This window comes from Hippopotamus amphibius, chromosome 14, assembly GCF_030028045.1.
Source record: "Hippopotamus amphibius kiboko isolate mHipAmp2 chromosome 14, mHipAmp2.hap2, whole genome shotgun sequence".
In the NCBI taxonomy this organism is placed as follows: Eukaryota; Metazoa; Chordata; class Mammalia; order Artiodactyla; family Hippopotamidae; genus Hippopotamus; species Hippopotamus amphibius.
The window spans coordinates 15,822,300-15,845,965 of NC_080199.1; the positions used below are offsets into that span (position 1 = coordinate 15,822,300).

Genomic DNA, 23,666 nt, shown 5'->3' on the forward strand with positions numbered 1-23,666 from the left:
TGGCCATCATCACAAAATCTGGAAACAACAAACGTTGGAGAGGGTGTGGAGAAAAGGGAACTCTCCTGCACTGTTGGTGGGAATGTAAGTTGGTACAGCCACTATAGAAAATAATTTGGAGGTTCCTTCAAAAACTACAAATAGAACTACCATATGATCCAGTAATCCCACTCCTGGGCATATACCCAAAGAAAACCATAATCCGAAAAGAAACATGTACCATACTGTTTATTGCAGCACTATGTACAATAGCCAGGACATGGAAGCAACCTAAGTGCCCATCAACAAATGAATGGATAAAGAAGATGTGGCATATATATACAATGGAATATTACTCAGCTATAAAAAGGGATGAGATGGAGCTATATGTCATGAGGTGGATAGACGTAGAGTCTGTCAAACAGAGTGAAGTAAGTCAGAAAGAGAAGGACAAATATTGTATGCTAACTCACATATACGGAATCTAAAAATGGTACTGATGAACTCAGTGACAAGAACAAGGATGCAGATGCAGAGAACAGACTGGAGAACTCGAGGTTTAGGGGGGGCAGGGGGTGAAGGGGAAGCTGAGATGAAGTGAGAGAGTAGCACAGACATATATATAGTACCAACTGTTAGATAGCCAGTGGGATACTACCAACTGTAAAATAGTCAGTGGGAAGTTGTTGTATAACAAAGGGAGTCCAACTCAAGGATGGAAGATGCCTTAGAGGACTGGGGCAGGGAGGGTGGGGGGGACTCGGGGGGAGGGCGTCAAGGAAGGGAGGGAATATGGGGATATGCGTATAAAAACAGTTGATTGAACCTGGTATACCCCCCAAAAAAAAATAAAATAAAATAAAATTAAAAAAAAAAAAGATAAATAAAAAATAGATAGCCAGTGGGAAGTTGTTGTATAACAAAGGGAGTCCAACTCGAGGATGGAAGATGCCTTAGAGGACTGGGACAGGGAGAGTGGGGGGGACTCGAGGGAGGGTGGGGGGGGGAGTTGAGGGAGGGAGGGAATATGGGGATATGTGTATAAAAACAGATGACTGAACTTGGTGTACCCCCCAAAAAATAATAAATAAATTAAAAAAAAAAGTGTTAGTGGGAAGAGGAAGAAAAACAGGTGGGCAATGGCTCACCCATGCAGCAAACAGAAAGCTTTGACTGAACCATCACCACAAACCTAACTTAAGGTTTTGACAGTGCAGTTGTGGTGAACTTTCCTGTGTGTTTATGAGAGCTAAGCATGATCTGAAAGACAAACATCTAGCCAATTTGTGCGAAAATCTACGTATTCCTCTCCTAAATGACAGAAGGTGCAACAGAATAACAAAGATGGTGATGAACACCAAGGAAGCCCCCTGACCAGTGTACGGGGGGCACTGCTGCCATCTCCACGTCACCCAGGAGGAAACCAGCTCAGATGCTGTAGCCAAACACAGACAATGAGATGCCAGGCCCCCATGTTCACACAGCCTCAAGATTAACAACACTTTGCTCAAAGAAAGTGAGAAGACATTTTGCATTCTACCAAGATAAGTACTTGCAAGAAACAGAAGCTGTAGATAAGTAGCAAATTGGGAAAAGAAGCAATACTTTCAATTTAAATCTTGGTTTTATCTTTCAACGAAGATTTTATTTATTTAATAATAAAAATTGTATATATTTAAGATTACAACATGACGTTTTGATATAAATACACATTGGGAAATGACTACTGTAACAAAACCACTTAACATATCCAATACCCCCCATAGTTATCCTATTTTTAAAATTTTTATTTTATATTAGGATATAGTTTATTAACAGTGTTGTATTAATTTCAGGTGTATCGCAAAGTGATTCAGTTATACATATATATGTACCTATGCTTTTTCAAATTCTTTTCCCATTTAGGTTATTATGGAATATTGAGCAGTTCCCAGTACTTATTGGTTATCTATTTTAAATATAGTAGCGAATATACGAGGGTGAGTCAAAAATTATCCACACTCTGTAGATTTTATAGAAGTTTAAATATAACCACAGTGTGGATAATTTTTGACTCACCCTCATATGTCAATTCCAAACTCTCAGTTTATCCCTCCCGCCCACCCTTCCCCTTTAGTAACCATACGTTTGTTTTCTAAGTCTATGAGTCTGTTTCTGTCTTGTTCATTTGTATCTTTTTTTTGATTCAGTGATATTATATATTTGTTTTTCTCTGCCTGACTTACTTCACTTAGTACAATAATCTCCAGATTCATCCACTTTGCTGCAAATAGCATAATTTCATTCTTTTTAATGGCTGAGTAATATTCCATTGCATGTATGTACCACATTTTCTTTATCTATTCAACTGTCAATGGACATTTCAGTTGCTTCCATGTCCTAGCTATTGTAAATAGTGCTGCAGTGAACACTGAGGTGCCTGTATCCTTTTGAACCATGGTTTTCTCCAGATATATTCCCAGGAGTGGGATTGCTGGATCATATGTTAGCTCTATTTTTAGTTCTTTAAGGAACCTTCATACTGTTCTCCACAGTGGCTGTACCAACTTACATTCCCACAAACAGTGTAGAAGGGTTCCCTTTTCTCCACACCCTCTCCAGCACTTGTTGTTTATAGAGTTCTTGATGATCACCATTCTGACATGTGTGAGGTGATACCTCATTGCAGTTTTGATTTGCATTTCTCTAGTAATTAGTGATGTTGAGCATCTTTTCATGTGCCTGTTGGCCATCTGGATGTCTTCTTTGGAGAAATGTCTATTTGGATCGTCTACCCATTTTTTGATTTTTTTTTTTATTGAGCTGCATCAGCTGTTGGTAGATTTTGAAGATTAATACTGTGTCAGTTGCATCATTTGCAAATATTTTCACCCATTCTGTGGGTGTATTTTTGTTTTGTTTATGGTTTCCTTTGCTGGGCAAAATATTTTGAGTTTAATTAGGTCCCAGTTGTTTATTTTTGTTTTTACTTCCATTACTCTAGGACTTGGGTCATAAAAAGATCTTTCTGTGATTTATGTCAAAGACTATTCTTCCTATGTTTTCCTCTAATAGTTTTATAATATCAGGTCTTACATTTAGGTCTTTAATCCAATTAGAGTTTATTTTTGTGTATGGTGTTAAAGAATGATCTAGTTTCATTCTTTTACATGTAGCTATCCAATTTTCCCAGCACCACTTATTAAAGAGACTGTCTTTTCTCCATTGTACATTCTTGCCTCCTTTGTCATAGATTAGGGGACCATAGGTGCATAGATTTATCACAGGACTTGCTATCCTGTTCCATTGATCTCTATTTCTGTTTTTGTGCCAGTACCATACTCTTTTGATGACTGTAGGTTTGTATTGTAGTCTGAAGTCAAGGAGCCTGATTCCTCCAGATCCATTTTTCTTTCTCAAGATTCCTTTGGCTATTTGGGGTCTTTTGTGTTCCAAACATATTTTTTTTTAAATTTTTTGTTCTAGTTCTATGAAAAATGCCATTTTGGTAATTTGATAGTGATTGCACTATATCTGTAGACTGCCTGGGGTAGTATAGTCATTTTGACAATATTGATTTTTCCAGTCCAAGAACATGGTATATCTTTCCATCTGTTTGTGTCAACTTCAATTTCTTTCATCAGTGTCTTATAGTCTTCAGAGTACAGGTCTCTTACCTCCTTAGTTAAGTTTATTCCTAGGTATTTTATTCTTTTTGATGTGATGGTAAATGGGATTGTTTCCTTAATTACTCTTTCTGATCTTTCATTGTTAGTGTATAGAAATGCAACAGATTTCTGTGTGTTAATTTTGTATCCTGCAACTTTACTGAATTCCTTGATGAGCTCTAGTAGTCTTCTGGTGGCATCTTTAGGATTTTCTATGTATAGTATTGTATCATCTGCAAACAGTGAAAGTTTTCTTATTTTCTAATTTGGATTCCTTTTATTTCCTTTTCTTCTCTGATTGTCATCACAAGGACTTCCAAATCTATGTTGAATGAAAGTGGCAAGAGTGGACATCCTTGTCTTGTTCCTGATCTTAGAGGAAATGCTTTCTGCTCTTCAGTGTTGAGTATGATGTTATCTCAGATTTGTCATAAATGGACTTTATTATGTTGAGGTATGTTCCCTCTATGCTCACTTTTTGGAGAGTTTCTATCATAAATGAGTGGTGAATTTTGTCAAAAGGTTTTTCTGCATCTATTGAGATGATCCTGTGCTTATTCTTCAATTTGTTGATGTGGTATATCACACTGATTGGCAGATATTGAACAATCCTTGCATTCCTGGAATAAATCCCACTTGATCATGGTGTATGATCCTTTTAATGTATTGTTGGATTCAGTTTGCTAGTATTTTCTTGAGTATCTTTGTGTCTGTGGTCATCAGTGATATTGGCCTGTAATTTTCTTTGTGTGTATGTGGTATCTTTGTCTGGTTTTGGTATCAGGGTGATGGTGGCCTTGTAAAATGAGGTTGGGAGTGTTCCTTCCTCTGCAGCTTTTTAGAATAGTTTCAGAAGGATAGGTGTTAACTCTTCTCTAAATGTTTGATAGAATTTGCCTGTGAAGCAAATGAAGTTTTTCTTAATCGCAGTTTCCATTTCAGTACTTGTGATTGGTCTGTTCATATTTTCAATTTCTTCATGGTTCAGTGTTGGGAGATTATACTTTTTAAGAATTTGTCCAATTCTTCTAGGTTGTCCATTTTATTGACATACAATTGCTTGTAGTAGGCTCTTATGATGCTTTGTATTTCTGTGATGTCCACCATAACTTCTCCTTTTTCATTTCCAATTTTATTGATTTGAGCCCTCCCCTTTTTTTTCTTGCTGATTCTGGCTAAAGGTTTATTGATTTTGCTTATCTTTCAAAAACCCAGCTTTTAGTTTCATTGATCTTTTCTATTGTTTTCTTCAACTCTATTTCATTTGTTTCTGCTCTGATATTTATGATTCCTTTCCTTATACTAACTTTAGGTTTTGTTCGTTCCTTTTTCTCTAGCTACTATAGGTGTGAGGTTAGGTTCTATATTTGAGATTTTTCTTATTTCCTGAGGTAAGATTGTATTGCTATAAATTTCTCTCTTATAAACTGCTTTTGCTGTATCCCATATGTTTTGGATCATCACGATTTTGTTTGCATTTGTCTCTACGTATTTTTTGATTTTGTCTTTGATTTCTTCAGTGATCCATTGGCTGTTTAGTAGCATATTGTTTAGCCTCCATATGTTTGTGTTTTTTACAGTTTTTTTTCTTTTACTTAATTTCTAATCTCATAGTGTTGTGGTTGGAAAAGATGCATGATATGATTTCAATTTTCTTAGGTTTACAGAGGCTCACTTTGTGGCCCAGCATGGGATCAATCCTGGAGAATGTTCCATGTGCACTTGAGAAGAGTGTGTATTCTGTTGCTTTTGGATGGAATGTTCTATAAACATCAATTAAGTTCATCTGCTCTAATGTATCATTTAAGACTTGTGTTTCCTTATTGATTTTCTGTCTGGATGATCTGTCCATTGATGAAAGTGGGGTGTTAAACTCCTCCACTATTATTGTGTTACTGTCAGTTTCTCCTTTTATGGCTGTTAGTATTTGCTTTATATATTGAGGTCCTCCTATGTTGGCTGCCTATATATTTACAATTGTTATATCTTCTTCTTGGATTGATCCCTTGATCATTATGTAGTGTCCTTCTTTGTCTCTTGAAACGATCTTTATTTTAAGGTATGTTTTGTCTGATATGACTATTCCTATTCCCACTTTCTTTTGGTTTCCATTTGCATGGAGTAAGTTTTTTCATCCTCTCACTTTCAGTCTAGATCTGAAGTGGGTCTCTTGTAGACAGCATATATATGGGTCTTGTTTTTGTATCCATTCAGCCAGTCTATGTCTTTTGGTTGGAGCATTTAATTCATTTATGTTTAAGGTAATTACTGATATGTATGTCTTTTTACTATTTTGTTTATTGCTTAGGATTTATTTTTGTAGGTCTTTTTCTTCCCTTCCTCTTTTGCTCTCTTTTCTTGTGATTTAATGACTCATTTTGGTGTTGTGTTTGCATTCCTTTTTCTTTTGTGTGTATGTACCTATTGTAGATTTTCAGTTTACAGTTACCATGAGGTTTTGATACAGCAGTCTATGTATAAACAAGATTGTTTTAAGTTGCTGGTCTTTTAACTTCAAATCCATTTCCAATATCCTTCATTTATACTCTCCCCTTCTCATGATTTCTGGTTTCAATATCATATTTTCGTGTGGATGATTTCCTACCTTTACTGCATGTTCGCCTTTACTGGTAAGCTTTCCATTCATAATTTTCTTGTTTCTAGTTGTGGCCTTTTCTTTCCACTTAGAGAAGTTCTTTTAGCATTTGTTGCAAAGCTGCTGAATTCTCTTAGCTTTAGCTTGTCTATAAAGCTTTTGATTTCTCTGTTGAATCCAAATGAAAGCCTTGCCGGGTAGAGTCTTCTTGGTTGTAGGTTCTTCCCTTTTATCATTTTTAATATAGTGTGCCACTCCTTTCTGGCCTTCAGAGTTTCTTCTGAGAAATCAGCTATTAACCTTATGGGAGCTCTCTTGTATGTTATTTGTTGCTTTTCTCTTATTATTTTTAAATTTTTTCTTTGTCTTTAATTTTTCTCAATTTGATTACTATGTGTCTTAGTATATTCCTCCTTGGGTTTATCCCACATGGGACTCTCTGCACTTCCTGGACTTGGGTGACTGTTTCCTTTTCTATCTCAGGAGAGTTTTCAGCTATTACCTCTTCAAATATTTTCTCAGGTCCTTTCTCTCTCTCCCCTCCTTCTGGGACCCTTATAATGTAAATGTTGGTGCATTTAATGTTGTCCCAGAGACCTCTTAGATTGTCTTCTTTCCTTTTCATTCTTCTTTCTTTCTTCTGTTCCATGGCAGTGACTTCCACCATTCTGTCTCCTGGCTCATTTATCTGTTCTTCTGCCTCACTTATTCTGTTATTGATTCTATCTAGTGAAATTTTTATTTCATGTGTTGTTCATCTCCGTTTGTTTGTTCTTTATTTTTTCCAGGTTTTCATTAAACAATCCTTGTGTCTTCTCAATCTGTGCCTCCATTCTTTTTCTGAAATCGTAGATCACCTTTACTATCATTACTCTGAATTCTTTTTCAGGTAGATTGCCTATGTCCACTTCACTAGGCTGTCCTTCTGTGGTATTGTCTTGTTGCTTCATCTGGGACATAGTTCTCTGCCATCTCATTTCATCTCACTTTCTGTGATTGCAGTTTCCATTCCTCAGGCTGCAGAGTTATAGTTCTTCTTGCTTCTGAGCTCTTCCCCCTGGTGGATGGGGCTATCTACGAGCCTTGTGCTGGCTTCCTGGTGGGAGAGACTGGTACCTTCCTACTAATGTGTGGAGCTGGGTCTTATCCCTCTTGTGGGCAGGACCTTGTCAGAGGGTATGTTTAGTGGGCAACTTTGTGCTCAGGAAGACTTTAACCTGCCTGTCTGCTGATGGGTGGGGCTGTGTTCCCACCCTGTTGGTTGTTTGCTTGAGGAATTACTAGCACTGGAGCCTACAGGCTGTTGGCTGGGGCCAAGACTTGGTAAGAAAATGGCAGCCTCCAGGAGGGCTCACACCAATGAGTACTCCCCAGAAATACTGCTGCCAGAGTCTTTGTCCCTGTCGTGAGCCATAGCTGTACCCCACCTCTGCATGAGATCCTCTAATACCAGCAGGTAAGTCTGGCCCAGGCTCTTATGAGGTCACTCCTTTTTTCCCTGGGTCCTGGGGCATACTAGGTCTTGTGTGGACCCTCCAAGAATGGAATTTCAGTTTCCTCCAGTCCTGTGGAATTCTTGTGATCAAATCCCACTGGCCTTCAAAGCCAGATTTTCTGGGGGTTCCACCTCCCATTGCCAGACCCCCAGGCTGGGGAGCCTGACATGAGGCTCAGGACTTTCACTCCTATGGGAGAACTTCTGTGGTATAATTATTTTCTAGTTTCTGGGTTGCCTACCTGGTGGGTATGGGATTTGATTTTATCATGACTGAGCCCCTCCTACCATCCTGTTGTGTTTTTTTCTTTGTCTTTGGATGTAGGATATCTTTTTTGGTGGGTTCCAGTGTTTTGTTGTTGTTGTTGTTGATGGCTGTTCAGCAGTTAGTTATGATTTTGATATTTCCATGAGAAGAGGTCACAGTTATCCTATTTGTGTATGTGGTGAGAGCACTTAAGATATACTCTCTTAAAAAATTTCAAGTATATGATACAGTCAAATGAGGATTTTTTTAAAAGCAAACAGTCTAAGGTAAAGAGATATCCAGAAGCAAGTTTATAAAGAGCTCTTTAGCTCTTGACACTGATGTATCTGTAGCAATTCCTTTGTAAAGACACCTGATGTCCTTACTCCTTTTACACTAGTTACCGGGGTAAACAAGTGTTTAGAAAAATTTTGTGGCATTTCTCAATACAGTATCATTGAACACATCAAATCAGGTCTTATTAAAAGTGCTATAATACATATTAAAGAGAAAAGGAAATATTGTATTAAATAGCTTGAATGAGTAGCAACAAATTCTTTCCAGAATTAATAAAACAATGTAAAGTTTTAAGTTTTATTTTAAACACCCTACAATTCTCTTTAACACCATTAAAAAAAATCATAACTATGGAATGTAGTAATTGAGTCTGTATTTGGCATGGATTTCATTTACATATTTCTTTAGTTAACACATTATATTGAATACAATTAGAGGTGTTTTTTAAAAATTATAATAATTCCCTTTCTCAAATACATTTTTTGCTTCTAGATTTAATTTTATAGACCCAGTCCCTGAAGTTCACTTGTAAATAAAATTTTGATGTAAATGAAGGTTTTAATGAACAAGAAATTTCCATAAATACCACTATGAATGGTATTTCAAATCAAAACACTGAAAATCAATGTGATACTTTTGATACTTATTTTTTAATTAGATTTCATTATAAATTTAGTGGATATTATACAACAGCCTGTAGATAAAAGATATCAAAAGCTGCCCTGACCTGATCTCAAAAGAAAAGTTTTCATTATTTATTGGTACGGTTTGCTTAAATAACAATAACAAAACTGGCTTAATGCAAATAGCAAGCTTCTCTAGTAAGAGGTAAATGATCCCAGTTACAAATTCTTAATTTACAGAGAACTTTCCCAAAATGCTTCTGATGCTTCAGGGGAGGTACATGCTTTGGAATCAAATGACACTTACCTTGCAGTAAATCATATGGCACATGGCTACTCTTAGCCTCATCCCCACACACTGAATGTGATAGAAGTTTAAGTGGTGCAGAATGGCCCAGATGAGCACGCAGGCACTCAGCACTGTGGCATAGGTGCAGGCTTTGTACAAATCAGCAGAATCAGCGTGATCATAGTTTTCACAATAATTAATAATTTTCCCCAAAAATATGGGCAGAAGTACTTTTGTGGATTCCTAAAAGGAAAGAAAAAAGCCTTATTAGAAATGCCAATTTTTCTTCATACAAACTTTACTTTTATTACTAGCATTTTAAAAAGGCATTTTGACAAAATGCTACATTTGTGGTTAATCTAAAAGGAAAACATGCAGATGTACTACTTGCTGTAAGAAAAAAGACAATAATTTTAACCTAAGGGCAAAATTTTACGTTCAAAGACAGTAAAGCCTTAGTACCTTGTGTTTAGTACACGGTGGATGCTTGATAAGTATTATAATCAGAGCTTTAGGACACATGAGGCAAATACCAAGAGAGTCTTGACCTCAGATGAATAAGGAAAAAGGTGGCAGAAGAAGATTAAGATATTTGCTTCTATATGAACGAGCCCTGCTCGCAGCCTGCCCCTGTCCCCTGTCCTCTCAACATCCCAGCCCAACAGAAAGTCAAGATGGTTCATGTATGGGAGACACGCTCTTGCCATCACCTTCTGCTTCAAGAGCTTTTATGAACTGAGATACTGGCACAAACACAACCACTCTTTTCTAGCCAGAACGCCACATGTTGGTAGATCAAGAGAATGGAGCCCAGCTGCTGTTGGAGCATCACAAAGAAACCAGGCTTGGGAGGTTCCCAGACTCTTAATGTGTCTGCTCCCTAGAACCTGGAATGTTCCTTGGAGTCAAATACAAATATGGCAGAAACCAAGCTAAAAAACAATCTTATCTGTGGTTTGCCATCAGCCATACAATGCAGGTGCTGGTGTGGAAGAAATAATACCAATTATCTCTTCCCCAAGGCAAAAATTAAAATCCTAAACCAATGAATTGGGAGGCATTGAAGCTTATCTTCTGAGTAAGACTTAGGGAAAACAATTTTCTTTCACAAAACTAAAAGCAAACAAACAGCCATACTTGCCCAGCCTACAAAAGGGCCACTCCACCTCACAACCTACTTCCTCCCTCTAGTCACCCCATAAGGTAACCTTCTCCCTCATCTAGGAAAACCAAACACTCAATAAAAATCCAAGTCACCAAAAGTAAACACCTCCAGCCTCGACGTCATTTCCTTCGCAGACTTTTCAAAAGATAAAAATGCCAAAAGTTTAGAAACCTTTCAGAAACTCAGCTTTGAAACAAGCTTTTCCTTTTAAACAATCACTTCTTAAAAACACAGACGTGGTAAACAACTGATGGGTTTGCTTTTGATAGCTTTCTTCTATCTGTCCAAAGTTGAGGAACCCACACACAAGAGGAAGAGATGAAGAATCCAAAACTCCAAACACAGAACAAAACTAACATGCATTTTCTGTTCAACCAACCAGTGCTGATCAGGATATTTACAGGAAGCTGTCCCCGTCCCTCAGATGGGTGTGACCTCAAACCCCAACACTCCTGTCTTGCTCCACACACACACACACACACACATTCACAGGCTGCACCAATTCCTCGCCTTCCCTGACCTCACAGCAGTTTTCATCTGCTATAGAGAAGCAAGAGAATGTTGTTTAGTTGAAGAATTGAGTAAGATGATCAGATCAGAGTAAGATGATCAGTTCTCAAGAACACAAAGTTCACTGTTACATTTTCAGCATGCCCCATCATTCATCCCGAAGGGCATGAAGAGCTTACGGAAGAGCCCCTCATACAGTAGAATGTAAAACAGACTGTTTAGAGTTTACTGAGATGGAAATCTGGAGGCTTACACAGAGATGCAAGAACATCAAACTGTGCACATGGGTGGTCCCAGTCCAGGTATGGCCAAGGGCTACGCCTACAAACCTGAGGCTCCCCACCAGAAGCCCAGAAGTAACACCTGCCATCCAGAACTTTCCTGAAACTTGTGATTGTCTCTGGGAATCACTGTTGCCCGTTACTCAGCTCCTCATTTGAGCCCAATATTGGTGTAATTATAAGAAAAAGTAAGAGTAATGTCACCCACCAAAGAGAATACCAATAGATGCAACAAATTTAACAACAACAACAAAAAAGTGCAAAATAAAGGCAGGTCACTTCCACTTAAGCATCTGGATTTTCCCACTGAGACACAGTATTTAATAATCCAGTTGAGCAAACAGCCGCATTAAGGTGTAAAGCCAGTTCATGGTCCGGATCTTCCACTCATCTGTCCTTTCTTTTTTTTTTTTCTTCATAATAATTATTCTTTATTTGGGATTGAAATTTTCAAAAGATAATAAAGATTTTTGAACATGAATTGCTACTTTGACTTGACATAATTTGAGGGGAGAGTCATTTGTTAGTCTTAAGTACTACATTGCCTCCAATAAGGACTAGTCATGGCAATTCAGAAAAGCAGTGAAAAGTATAAAGTACAAGGAATTTCCATTCTAACATATGTTGCAACTATTGAAATTAAAAAACTGACTTTATACTCCATAAGGAAAATAACAGTAAGTAAAGAGTAATTTTCCAGTAATTTCTCTCAACAAAATAAAAAACAAAATAGTCAATAACACAAAATTGTGAAAACAAAACTCCAAAGTACATACAGAGAATAAGAATATATGTACTAAATATGCTTCTTCAAAGCTTCCAGAACACGTAGGGCAGAAGTGATCGTGGCCCTCAAAGGTGGACTGCGTACATCCATCCCCTCCACACACAAGGGAAGGTTAGAGATGAAGAGTCATTTAACAGGACAGCTGGCAGCAGCACCTATAACCTGTGAATGTCTCCATTTCTGGCATTTGGGAGCAACTGGCTGAAGCAAACCAGGCAAAATGTTTTTCAGATGCTAGAAGATTAACTCCTGGACATCACCAACGCTCTGTTTCAAGTATTAACTCCAAATGGGACAGTGGTGTGGATCTCAAGGGAAGGCCCAATTTCTGATGACTCTGCCCTTCTTGGAAAGTCTCCCAGAGAGGCAAGGGGAGGCGGTGGCTCACCCTGGGGACAGAGACACTAGTGGCAGCCATTTCCAGGAGCTCCCCCTACCGCGTGTACATTGGTGTTGGCAGGCGCCACTGTGAAATTCTCTCATCTGTCCATCCTTGATCCTAACCTTCAAATAGTAAGAAATAAAACAACTGAGCAACTAGTCATTATCAAACATGAAACTAACCAAATTAAAACTTTCTAGATAAGCAGGAAGAAGGTCAAATGTTGCACCCATAAACCCTTCATCTTTGACATCTATGATCCTGTGAATATTCTTTCCACAAACCAACTGAGACTATAGCTCTTATTCCGTCACAATAATTCTTAACAACTGTAAAACCATATGAGATTTTGAAAAGTGCCCAGTTTAATACTACAGCACCCATCACTCAAGGTTCTCTGAGAGTCTCAGAGTCTCTGAGGCAGACATTTCTTGATGGAGTCCTTGGTATCAGCTTTCTGAAAGCCCCACCTCTTGCTCCCTACGGTAACTTCTTACACAGTTAGTTGCTAGAACTGCTGCAGTGGGTACAGTTCCTCCTCCATGTTTCCCCATGTACTTGAAACATTTCTTACCCAACATCCCCATCTCTCATTCATGAGAAAAAAAGAGAAAACACAGGAAATAGAAACATGCTATCAGACAAAGAAAAAAGGCTTGAGTGAAACACATAAGCAGAAAAGAGTGAGCTTGTGGGAAAATGAATACGCAATTAATTTTTAGAACTGGGGGATAAGGTGACAAAGGCAGAGATGAGAACGATCCAGAGATGAGGAAAAGAAGTGAATCTGGGAAATCATAACCATCAGGATTCTAGATATACCTTTGGTCCTCTTTTATACAGTGGTCTTTATCCTGACTGCATGTTAGCATCTTCTGGAAAATTAAGAATTTCTCCTACACTTCCCATAAATATCAATACTATAGCTCAGGGTAACTAAAGAGTTTATAATGACAAAGTTTCTCTTCACGGAAATATTTCAGCTAATAAATGAAGAAGGTAAGAATTAGAATTAGAGCATCACCATTTTGCAACCCTTAATGAATTAACGAATCTTGAGTGATGATCATGAATGGCTCCTCACATCACACACACAAGAAAGATGGTATGCACCTCATAAGGGAGGGATACACCCCTACAACCCTACCTCCTACAAAGACGAAAGGGGTAAAGAAAACCTGAATGAGTCAGATCAAGCTTCTAGATCTAACCACCAACCTCAGGTGCCAGAGGAACATGTTACATGACTCAGGGGGAAAGGCAATCAGCCAAATCCAGACTACGGGACAAACAACCTGGTTTCTTCCATTAAAAAAACAAGTCAAATAAATGGCTGAGAGGGAAAGAGAGAGAGGGGCAGGTAAAGGGGAATAGACAAGCAACCCATACAACCTCTATCAACCACATGTTCCTTATTTGATACTGCTTCAAACAACAAGGGGGGAAAAGACAACTGAGAGCACTGGCTAGATACTGATGATATTAAAGTTAATGTTTATGCATAACAGTAGGATTAGGATTATTTAGGGGGAAGATTACATATCTTTTAAAGATACATGGTAAAATATTTATAGATAAAAATGATGTGATGCCTAGGAACTGCTTCAAAATAACCTTGGGAAGTAAGAGCGAGTAGGGGTTCAGATGAATCAAGACTGCTCCTGAGTTGGCAATTACTGAAGCTGCCTTAGGATTACACAGGGGCTCATTTCCCTGTACCATTCTCAGTTCTTAGCTGACACTTCCTGTAATAAATAACAGAATAACAAGATAAAATCAAACAGAAGTTTATAAATATGTATATCTCTGGTATACATGGGAAATACCCAGAAAAACTGAGTAACTCCCTGAGATGGCTCAAGCCACCACCTTAAATCCCATCTCCAGCTAAAGACAAAAGAAAGTGGGGGACACTTAGGAGAGGTTAAGAAGAAAAGCAGTTTAAACTAGAGTAGGGTTGGATTTGTTATGCAGATTTAAGTCTTCCTGAAGACTTCTCCATTGACAGGATTCCTCTGTGATACAGAGCCATCCTTCTCCTTCTGGTAGAGAGAGGGAGACACCCTTACAAATGGACATTTCTTTTATCAATGTAAATGTCCCTCACAGAAGGGTAACTTCTCCCTGTCTTCAGAGCTTCTCCTGTGTCTATTTCTGCAAAAAAGGAATCAACTCAAAATGATCTTTCTCACAGAGAGTCATATTCTGGGTTGACACATTCTGCTACCCTTCAATCCTATTCTAATTTTGTATTTTTGAAATGTTCGTAAGCAGCTACAGAAAAATATACTACAGGAAGCAGATGCCAGAGGAGAAAAGAGCTATTGTCAGAAAAAACACGTACTCTTGTCTCTGATGCTTCAGTGGAGGCTGTGGCAGGCGAGGAAGCATCAGGACAGAATGCAAAGAACACTGGCCCAGGAATCAAAATGTTTTGCTTCAGAAACTAGGTCAACCTCCTGCAAGTCACATGACCCAAGCCCATTGGGTGCCTTCCTGCACCTCTAGATCCTTATCTGTGGAAATATCTGCCTTGTTTACCTTGGAGAAATTCTGGTACAAATGAATGAGCTACAACAGCTCAAAGTGCTCTGGAACCAGCATAAAAACAAGTGTAAGCTAGGATCACTTTTACTATCAAAAGTCCTGGGAAGAGACCTATTCTACTCTTAATGGCAGAGGCTGATTTCACAAAGGGCTTGGAAAACTCATTGCTGCTCACAGGCCATCATGGCAAAACAAGAATTCTTGAGACAAGTGATGTATAAAAGCCAAGTTTTCTAGACAGTAATTAAAAGTTTCACTTTAAGCAAATTGCTAAAAATTTTAACCATTATGAATGGAATCTTTTAAAAAGGAATCACTTACTTCCCTGACTTCTTAAAGAAAATGGATTTGGGGGGAACGAGTGAAATAGGCAAGGGAGATTAGGAGGTACAGACTTCCAGTTATAAAATAAATAAGTCACAGAACGTAATGTACAACGTGGGGAACATACTCAACAATATTGGGATAATTTTGTATGGTATCAGATGGTAACCAGAATCATCATGGTAATCATTTTGTAATATATAAAAATATTGAATCACTATGTTGTACACCTGAAGTCAATATAACATTGTATGTCAATCATACTTCAATTTTTAAAAATTATTTTAATGTTACAATAAAAACTTACATATGCTTTAAAAAAAAAAGAAAGGAAATGGATTGAAAAGCATCACCTCATTTATGACTCAAGGTCATCACTGTGGATATTACTAATATCTAATGGCTAATGCTATGCACTTAAGACCCAGCAGGGTGCACACAGCAGGTCTGCTCTGCAGGTCCTTGTCTGCTTTGCTCAGTGCTCCCTCCCTCTCTCCCTTGCTGTATGGTCCTCAGTGGTTGCTCTTGGCCCACAGTATCTTTGCCACCAGTAGACACTCCTCAGCCTCCTGGGTTGAGCGAAACTGAGGGACACTTGGAAGAAAGCACTGGAAAATAAATGCAAAAGCCCAGTACAGCTCTCAGGGAACCAGCCCCAAGTTGAGACACAAAGCCCACTGTGGAACTCAGAGGATTCTGTTTACCTCCTCCCCTCAGATAAGTTCCAAAGTGAAGATTTACACAAACATATGCCTTCCTACAGCCTCCACCTGGACCAGAGACAATCAGCAAAAGTGGTCTTGGACAAAAGCCAAGTGACCAGGCAAGGCCAGGCCATTTCTAAGGGTCACAGGAATAGGGCATAATCCCTGGCCACTCCTCCCCACTCAGGGGAAGGGACCAGGAGACCCCATACTGACTCTCTGAGGTCACCCCACTTACACACCAGCAGGTGGAGACCTCGTCTCTCAGAGAAAAGGCCCTGATGACCTGGGGAGGTGGCCTCTGTGTCTCTGGCCCAGTCAGAGACCTCAGGATCCTCCTCTCCACTCTAAGGGCTCTAGACAGGCAGTGACCTGTCCTCCCCACCCGCGGTCCCCATGGAGGTGCACACAGGGGCCAGGTGTGCTGGGAACTCTCTGGCTGTTCTGTTCTAACTAGGGTTGGCCTGCAAGAGCTCCACGTTCAACATCAGCCTGGTGCTTGTTTCTCTGAGCATTACAGTCATTCCTTAATTCTCATACATTGAAATCCTAACCCCCAAAAGCCTGGCCCTGGACTGGCATCACCTGTCTCTTCCCACAGGTGCTAGTAGTGCCAGGGAGGCCCTGTCTGCACTGTGGGTGGTCACAGCATGCTGCTTGGGAATTGTGGATGATCCATGAGACATTCTGTGCACGAGGAATTAAAAGAAGGCTGGAGGCCACAAAGGAGATGTGTTTATATTTTAGAGAATCTTGGACTGAGTATAGATCTTCCCCTATGTAAAATACAAAGACCAGCAAGCAGCATAGATAGAAGGTCATAACATGGGAATTTGCTTCACACAATCAATTATTTAACTATCTAGTACTACTACTAGTACTTCTAGTGTTACTAATGAGATAAGCCCCCATGTTCACCTGGTCCTCTACTCCCCACTTTTCTGCCATGACCACCCAACAACCAAGCTTTTGAAAGAGGGTCCAGGGCTCTGCCAGTTGCCGCCTTACATAGCTCCCAGGCCTGACCTTCCTGGACCCCCAGCAGGAAGTATTCCTGGGACTGGACAGCTTAAGAATCAATGCTCCCAGCACCTCAGTGGGGTCGATCTCTCTCATGAAGGACCCCAGTTCCTGTGGCCTCTCCCTCTGTGTCTGCTTCTCCCATAAGCTGCCACAGCAAAGACCCGCAGCTCATATTAGGATGGGATCCATCCGAGGTTGAGTGACCCCACCCAAGGAGCTGACAGCCCAGAACAAGAAAAAAAAACAGTAACTCAGTTCAAACCCAGCCACATGGGCCATTCTTTGAGATTCACCTGCCTTCAGCTTCTTCAGCATCTGGTACCAAAGAGAAACTACAGAACCAGGGACAGCAGAGAAAGGCCTGCTTCAGGATATGATTCAACACTAAACCCAGAGGCCACTCATCCAACCAGGCACCTGGCATGAGCCACAGGCACACACAGAGGCCCCAGGGTTTCCCGACAAGCAGAATTCATGAGCACTCTGCTCAGTGAGGTCAGGAAATCCCGCACACACAGGCCACACCCACTTGCCGCCTGTGTATTTCAAATGAAGACTTATTGTGACTGTGTAGAAACACCATCATTGGGCCAGCTGTACACAGGTCAAAGAAGCTGCGACAGCCTGAGGGGCTCATGCACCCTCTCCCACCCCCGAGTAAGTCCCACACGTTTGCATCTCCCCCTGCCCTTCACAAGGCCAAAGCAGTTTCTATGTGGTCAGAGCTCTCTCAAAGGTGGCGCTCTCCCCCATATACCTGTCCCCACCCTCTGGCACAATGGCCAACCCACTTTTGTCATCAATGAGAACTCAGTCTCCCAGGACTATTCAGTCATCTGTGAGCTGACAGATTCTCTGGTTTCTCCAGTTGTGTGGGGCAGACTTCACCTACCCAGCTGCCTGCTGCCCACAGTGCCCTTCAGGACAACAGAGCCTTTTACACAAGAGCCACGCCTCCCACCTGCAAACCACCCGGTCCACCCACCTCACCCCCAACAAAAAGTGCTTATGACAACTCACCATATTCTGCATCTACAACAACTCTTTCACAGTGACTGCATCTTCTAACCCTGCTGCTCTTACATGCTCACAGGCCGCCCATGTCCCTAAGGCAGCACTAAGGTGCCCCAGAGAGCACGAGCCACCCAGGTGGGTTTGCAGCTTCCCTCCAGCAGCCGCAGCCACAACAGGGAGGCTGACTGGCCCTGTGCCTCCAGGTGGAACTGTCTCACTGGGGGATCTTGACCCAGAACCTTCAGGGTCATGGAGGTCACTAACCTCATGGCTTTCTGCCTTAGGTTTTCTCCTTCACATCTCCTCCTACACCCTCTGCAAATGCCAGGCTAACAAGACTCTGCCTTCAACCAGCAATCCACACCCACAGCCAGGGACAGAATCAAGCCTGGGGTGGTGCACAAAGTCTCCACAATTCATGGTGAAGCTGGAGCTTCTCACACAGGGCGCTTTGGCTCTCAGTGCCCAGCCCACGAGGAAGGGGGCAGCCTGAGAAAGGGTCTGCTCTCGGGAGCTCTGGGCAGCTCCAGCCCAGACACAGGGCCCCAGGTTCTGTTCCTCTGGAAAGCATTTATCAATGTGACCTGGTCAAGTTAATTATTTGCTGAGCGGCTCTAAAATATCTTATGTCGTTCTGGGCTCTAGTCCAAATGTACTTCCTCCAAACCACAGGGCACATATTTCTTGAGGTTGTAGGATCTTCTTTTGGTCAAAGATCACCCAGCATTTCAACTGAGCACCAGGAACATCCTAACATAATATAAAATGTCTTTCCTTTTCAGGGCCACCCTTTCACGACACCAGGTTTTAATCAGTTAAAAGAAAAACAGTAATCCCCCAGAAGTTCAGTCCTTTACATATGTGCCCATTCTAAAGAGAAATACAACTGCTGAGCTATGTTTCTTAGACATGTTTCCTCCTCAAACTTTAAACCACTGGCCTCTCTCCCACCCGTCCCATCCATCTCAGTGCTGATCCACATACACTGAAAAGCAATGCACTGTGTGTAACAGCTTTTACCTCAAGAAATGTAAAAATTCCCGAAACTAAGTAGGATTTCCAGTAACACTTTATGATTGCTTTCATTAAAGAAGGCTCCCGTGCATCTTCCTTGGCTCTCAAAACTTCTTGGTCCCAGTACCTGTGATGAGAAACAAAGCACAGTAAAGAACAGCCCCTCCAGAAGCAAAATGGGGGAGGTGACAGAGTGGAGGATAAGCCTTTACTACAGGGTGCTGTGTGGCTGCCCCGTAAAGGCTGGCTAATTGCTTGCAGGGCTCCTGAAAGATGAACCCTGCAGACCCTGAAGCACCAGGAAAACAGGCTTTGAAGGGAAGAGTCCCAGTCTCGGGAAACAAGTTCCTGCCAAGCTCTGCTGGAGTCACAGCACCAAGAGCAGCCCAAGAAGGCAGACAGCCTCCTCCAGGGACACCACTTCCGGGGACAGAGCTCAGCGTCCAGGGCCTGGGCTGCTGGCTCCCTCCACATTGCACAGCAAACACGGGGCCCCCAGCCTCCAAAGTGGGCTAAGCCCGGGCTCAGCCTGAGGGGGGTGAGCGTGCAGTGTCAGGGGAAGGAGGCTCCAGAAGAGCCCGGAGGAGGCGAAACCCACTCCAAACCGTGAGCCACACGGAGAAATTCTCACTCCTCCTTCCCCTTCTCCTCTCTGCCTGCTGCTCACCCTTGCAGCTCTTCTCCAAGGTGCCTGGAGCGATCTTCCGGAAGCACTGAGAACATGTCATCTTCTTCTAATCTCCGCTTGTGGCCAATTTTAAACAACGGATTTAGCCACCTGTTAAAAATTAAAAGGAGGCTGACATATATCCAAACTATATGTCTCTGTCTAATTAGAATCCTACATTCACAGGCTTTGTTAAAAAAAAAAAAAAAAGTGTACTTTTTAAATATACAGAGATAAACAGAGATATTGGGGGAAAATTAGGTATGTGCTTACACACACACACACACACACATATATCAAGGTATAGGGAAGTCACTCTGACTTATACATGATATAACTTAACTAAAACAGTCTGTTTGTGGCCTACTGAACATACATTGTACATCTGCTTTAATTATTAAGGAAAAATACATTTAGAAATCAAAATAAAGGCATCCAGAATAGAGCTGAATGGCCACTGTGGGTAAGGCTGCAGGTAGGTTCCTGTATCACTGAGGACTTCAATTTTCTGAACTGTATCAGACTCAGGGATACCTCCAGTCAATCTCAAAGCAGTTGCAACCTTGTGGTCTCAACATCTGCTTAGATCACCTGTCAATACAAAGGAAATTTTACTAGGAATCACCTCACAGATACAACACCCTTGAGTCAAACAGGCTCTGCACTCTGACCTCCTTACAGCCCTGTCAGACTCCCCTCAGCCAGGACACTCATGCAAGCCTCTTTCTGACCCCAACCTTCCGAAGAGAAGTCCCAAAGATAACTAACACCTTCCCAACTAAAATGTACAGTTGATTCTTCTTATGGTCCTCCCTGTTATCACTTCTGGGCAGATTAATCTCTTTTAAAATGTGACCCAGAAATCCCACTACTGGGCATATGCCTTGAGGAAACCATAATGCAAAAAGACACACGTACCCCAATGTTCACTGTAGCACTATTTACAATAGTCAGGACATGGAAACAACCTAAATGTCCATTGATAGATGGATAAAGAAGATGTGGTACAAATACAGAATCAAATATTATTCAGCCATAAAAAGGAAAGAAGCTGGATCATTTGTAGAGATGTGGATGGACCTAGAGCCTGTCATACAAAATGAAGTTAAGTCAGAAAGAGAAAAACAAACAACGCATATTAATACATATACGTGAAATCTAGAAAAATGGTACACATGAACCTATTTCCAGGGCAGGAACAGAGACATAGATGCAGAGAACGGACAGACAAAGCGGGACACGGATGGTTGGACAAATTGGGAGATTAGGAGTGACATATATATACTACCATGTGTAAAATAGATAGCTAGAGGGAACATGTTATAAAGCAGAGGGAGCTCAGCTCCGTGCTCTGTGATGACCTAGGTGGGTGGGATGGAGGGGTGGCGTGGGAGGGAGGTCCAAGAGGGAGGGGATATATGTATACATATGGCTGATGCACTTTGTTGTATAGCAGAAACTAACACAACATTGTAAAGCAATTATACTCCAATAAAAAAAATGTAACACCAGACATTCAAAAGGGCTGGAATTTTATGAACTGTTGGGTCTGCCACCATTAGCCTCAGTCAGGGAATAAATACAGCCCCTCCATACTTTCAGGGGACTCCACTCACAGCTGACAGCATCACCAGTCACAGTTTAATTCCTCCACGCCCATGCTTCTGCCCAGGGACATCAGGTTGCTCCCACTGCCACCCCACCTCAGCAAAGGTGCATGTCTCAGTCATATCCCTGTTTTCTGGGGGACAAAGCAACCTTTCCGATATGAGCTCCCCACACACAGGCATGGCCGACTACACAGTCCCCATGCCTAAGGGCTCTGGGAACAGGACCACACCAAACCCAGAGGGGCCTGGCCTATGGAGCCAGCACCCTGATGGAAGGGCACCACCATCAGCCTAAACACGACTCAAGAAAACGCAAAGACGATGTGTGTCCCTGAGGGGTATTGGTTCCTTGGGGCCCCTGTGGCAAGGACCACCCACGGTTGGGCCATAAACTGCCTCCAAGAAAACTATACCGGTGGACACTGGCTTGCAAGTGGTGCCTACCCAACCCAGGTTACATCCAGGTTTTAATGACACCCACCCCACCTCCCAACCACAGGAGGTCATTCATCTAGTCAGGAGGGGAGCTGGACTGGTACCAGCAGGAGTGGTCACCCTTGTAGCATCCTTGGGGAGCTCAGCACGGGGAACAATTTATAACACTGTAACTATAACAGAAGTCACTAGCACAGTGGCCTGGAGAACTAGAGAACCCGGGTCCAACTTTAGAATCATACAATCTTCACTGTACCCTCTGGCCCACATGAGCCTCAACCACTGCACAGCTCTCACTTACCTGCTGGCTGATCAAGGAGGTGGTGGTGCCCTTGGAAAAAATTTCTGTTGTTTCTATGTTAACGTGAGTGGTCAAATAGAAGACAGTGCAACCTGACTGTTAGAGAAGGCTGCCTGGCTACATTGTACCCGGAACAAGAAGGGCCTGACTGAACAAATTTGGGACAGTATCAAAAGGACGATCTCCAGCTTCCCTGGGCTTCTGGATTCTTAGGATCCCTTACAGTTACTCCCCTTCTCGTGCTCTGTGGTCGCTGTATCCTCAACTGCCTCATTAGTTTCATCTCTTGGAGACCTGAGGCAATCAAACTGCACATGGTCCTTACCCAGGGGTATGAGCAACTGGGACTCCAGACAGATGACAGACTTATTTTAGTTGAATCAGGAAAAATTCTGCTCCTCTCACCCAACATATGACCACACCCGTGCTCAGCAGGAAGCAGTTTCAGAAGACCGACCTTCGCCCCTTCAGTGTCCCTCAAGAACGAGGAGCAGTAAAAAGGGAGGAGCTGTTACAAGGCGGTTGCCCCAGAATTTTACCCCTGTCCCTCTCTTGAATGGAAACCACTGGCTCTTATCTGAGTCTCAGGCTCAACCATAAAAGCAGGAAGCTGCAAAGAGAAAAATAAGACCTGGTTAGAACCAGCCAGGCCCAAGATGGCAGGAGACCTAACCGCCAGTAGACCTTGAACCTCATTATGCGCTCCCTGTGATATATTAGCAGCTAAATGACACCCCCAACCAGTGCCAGGACAGTTGACAATGGCCATGACAACAAACTGAGGGGCCCATACAGGGACTGAAAAGGAGGGCTGCCTCAGTTTTAGGTCCAAACCACACATCTGTTCTTAGAAAAGTCATGAATATTCCTCCCTCTCTTGACTCAATACCCTCCCTTTTACCTCCACCCTCCCACACATACAGTGGCTCAGCCCAAACTGCGTTGAAAAGTTGATTTGTGAACTAAGCTCCTGCTTCTCTATTCTTTGGCCATTGAATAAAGATGGTGCTCTTCCAGTTTCAACATTGGTTTAGTTAATGGCTGTGGAAAAAGAACCTCCCCAGTCAAGATAAGCGGTCTTGGGACTTCCCTGGTGGTGAAGTTGTTAAGAATCCGCCTGCCAATGCAGGGGACAGGGGTTCAATCCCTGGTCCAGAAAGATCCCACATGGCTCGGAGCAACTAAGCCTGTATGCCACAACTACTGAGCCTGTGCTTTAGAGCCTGCGAGCCACAACTACTGAGCCCACGTGCTGCAATTACTGAAGCCTGTGCACCTGGAATCTGTGCTCCACAACGAGAGAAACCACAATGAGAAGCCCGCACATCGCAACTAAGGGTAGCCCCTGCTCACGACAACTAGAGAAAGCCCTCACGTAGTAAAAAAGATCCAACACAGCCATAAATTAATTAATTAATTTTAAAAAAAGATAAGGGGTCTTAGCCTGGGCTAGGACCCTGGCATGAGTTCAGATGACCAGTTCGGTGACAAGTACATCAGTTACCTACACAGCAAACACAGGTTCAGGAGCCAGACTGCCTGGTTTGGGATCCTGTTCCACCACTTACTAGCTATGTGATGGTAGGCAACGTCTAGGCTTCAGTGCCTTCAGCTGTAAAATAAGAGGTAATAGCTCCTCCTGCTCCAGCATGAAAACTGGAAATGGGTGCCTACCAAAATCGATAAGAAGTCCTCACCCTCCCATTTCCATGCACACACATTTTTGAAA

At 41.8% G+C, this 23,666-nt stretch overlaps 1 protein-coding gene across 4 annotated transcripts in view; it reads right to left on the bottom strand.

Annotated features, from left to right (window-relative positions):
* LOC130835846 (ATP-binding cassette sub-family C member 4-like) overlaps positions 1-23,666 on the bottom strand; it is a 154,527-nt gene that overhangs the window by 129,031 nt on the left and 1,830 nt on the right. For all 4 annotated transcript variants that reach the window (XR_009049054.1, XM_057707710.1, XM_057707711.1 and 1 more), the window contains exons 2-4: positions 19,592-19,702; positions 18,931-19,051; positions 9,192-9,416 (exon numbers count right to left, since the gene is read on the bottom strand). Coding sequence is in view for 3 of the 4 variants with exons in the window: in XM_057707710.1 (XP_057563693.1) it covers positions 9,192-9,416; positions 18,931-19,051; positions 19,592-19,702 (457 nt within the window). In the remaining variant the exon portion in view is untranslated. The remainder of the gene's footprint in view (positions 1-9,191; positions 9,417-18,930; positions 19,052-19,591; positions 19,703-23,666) is intronic.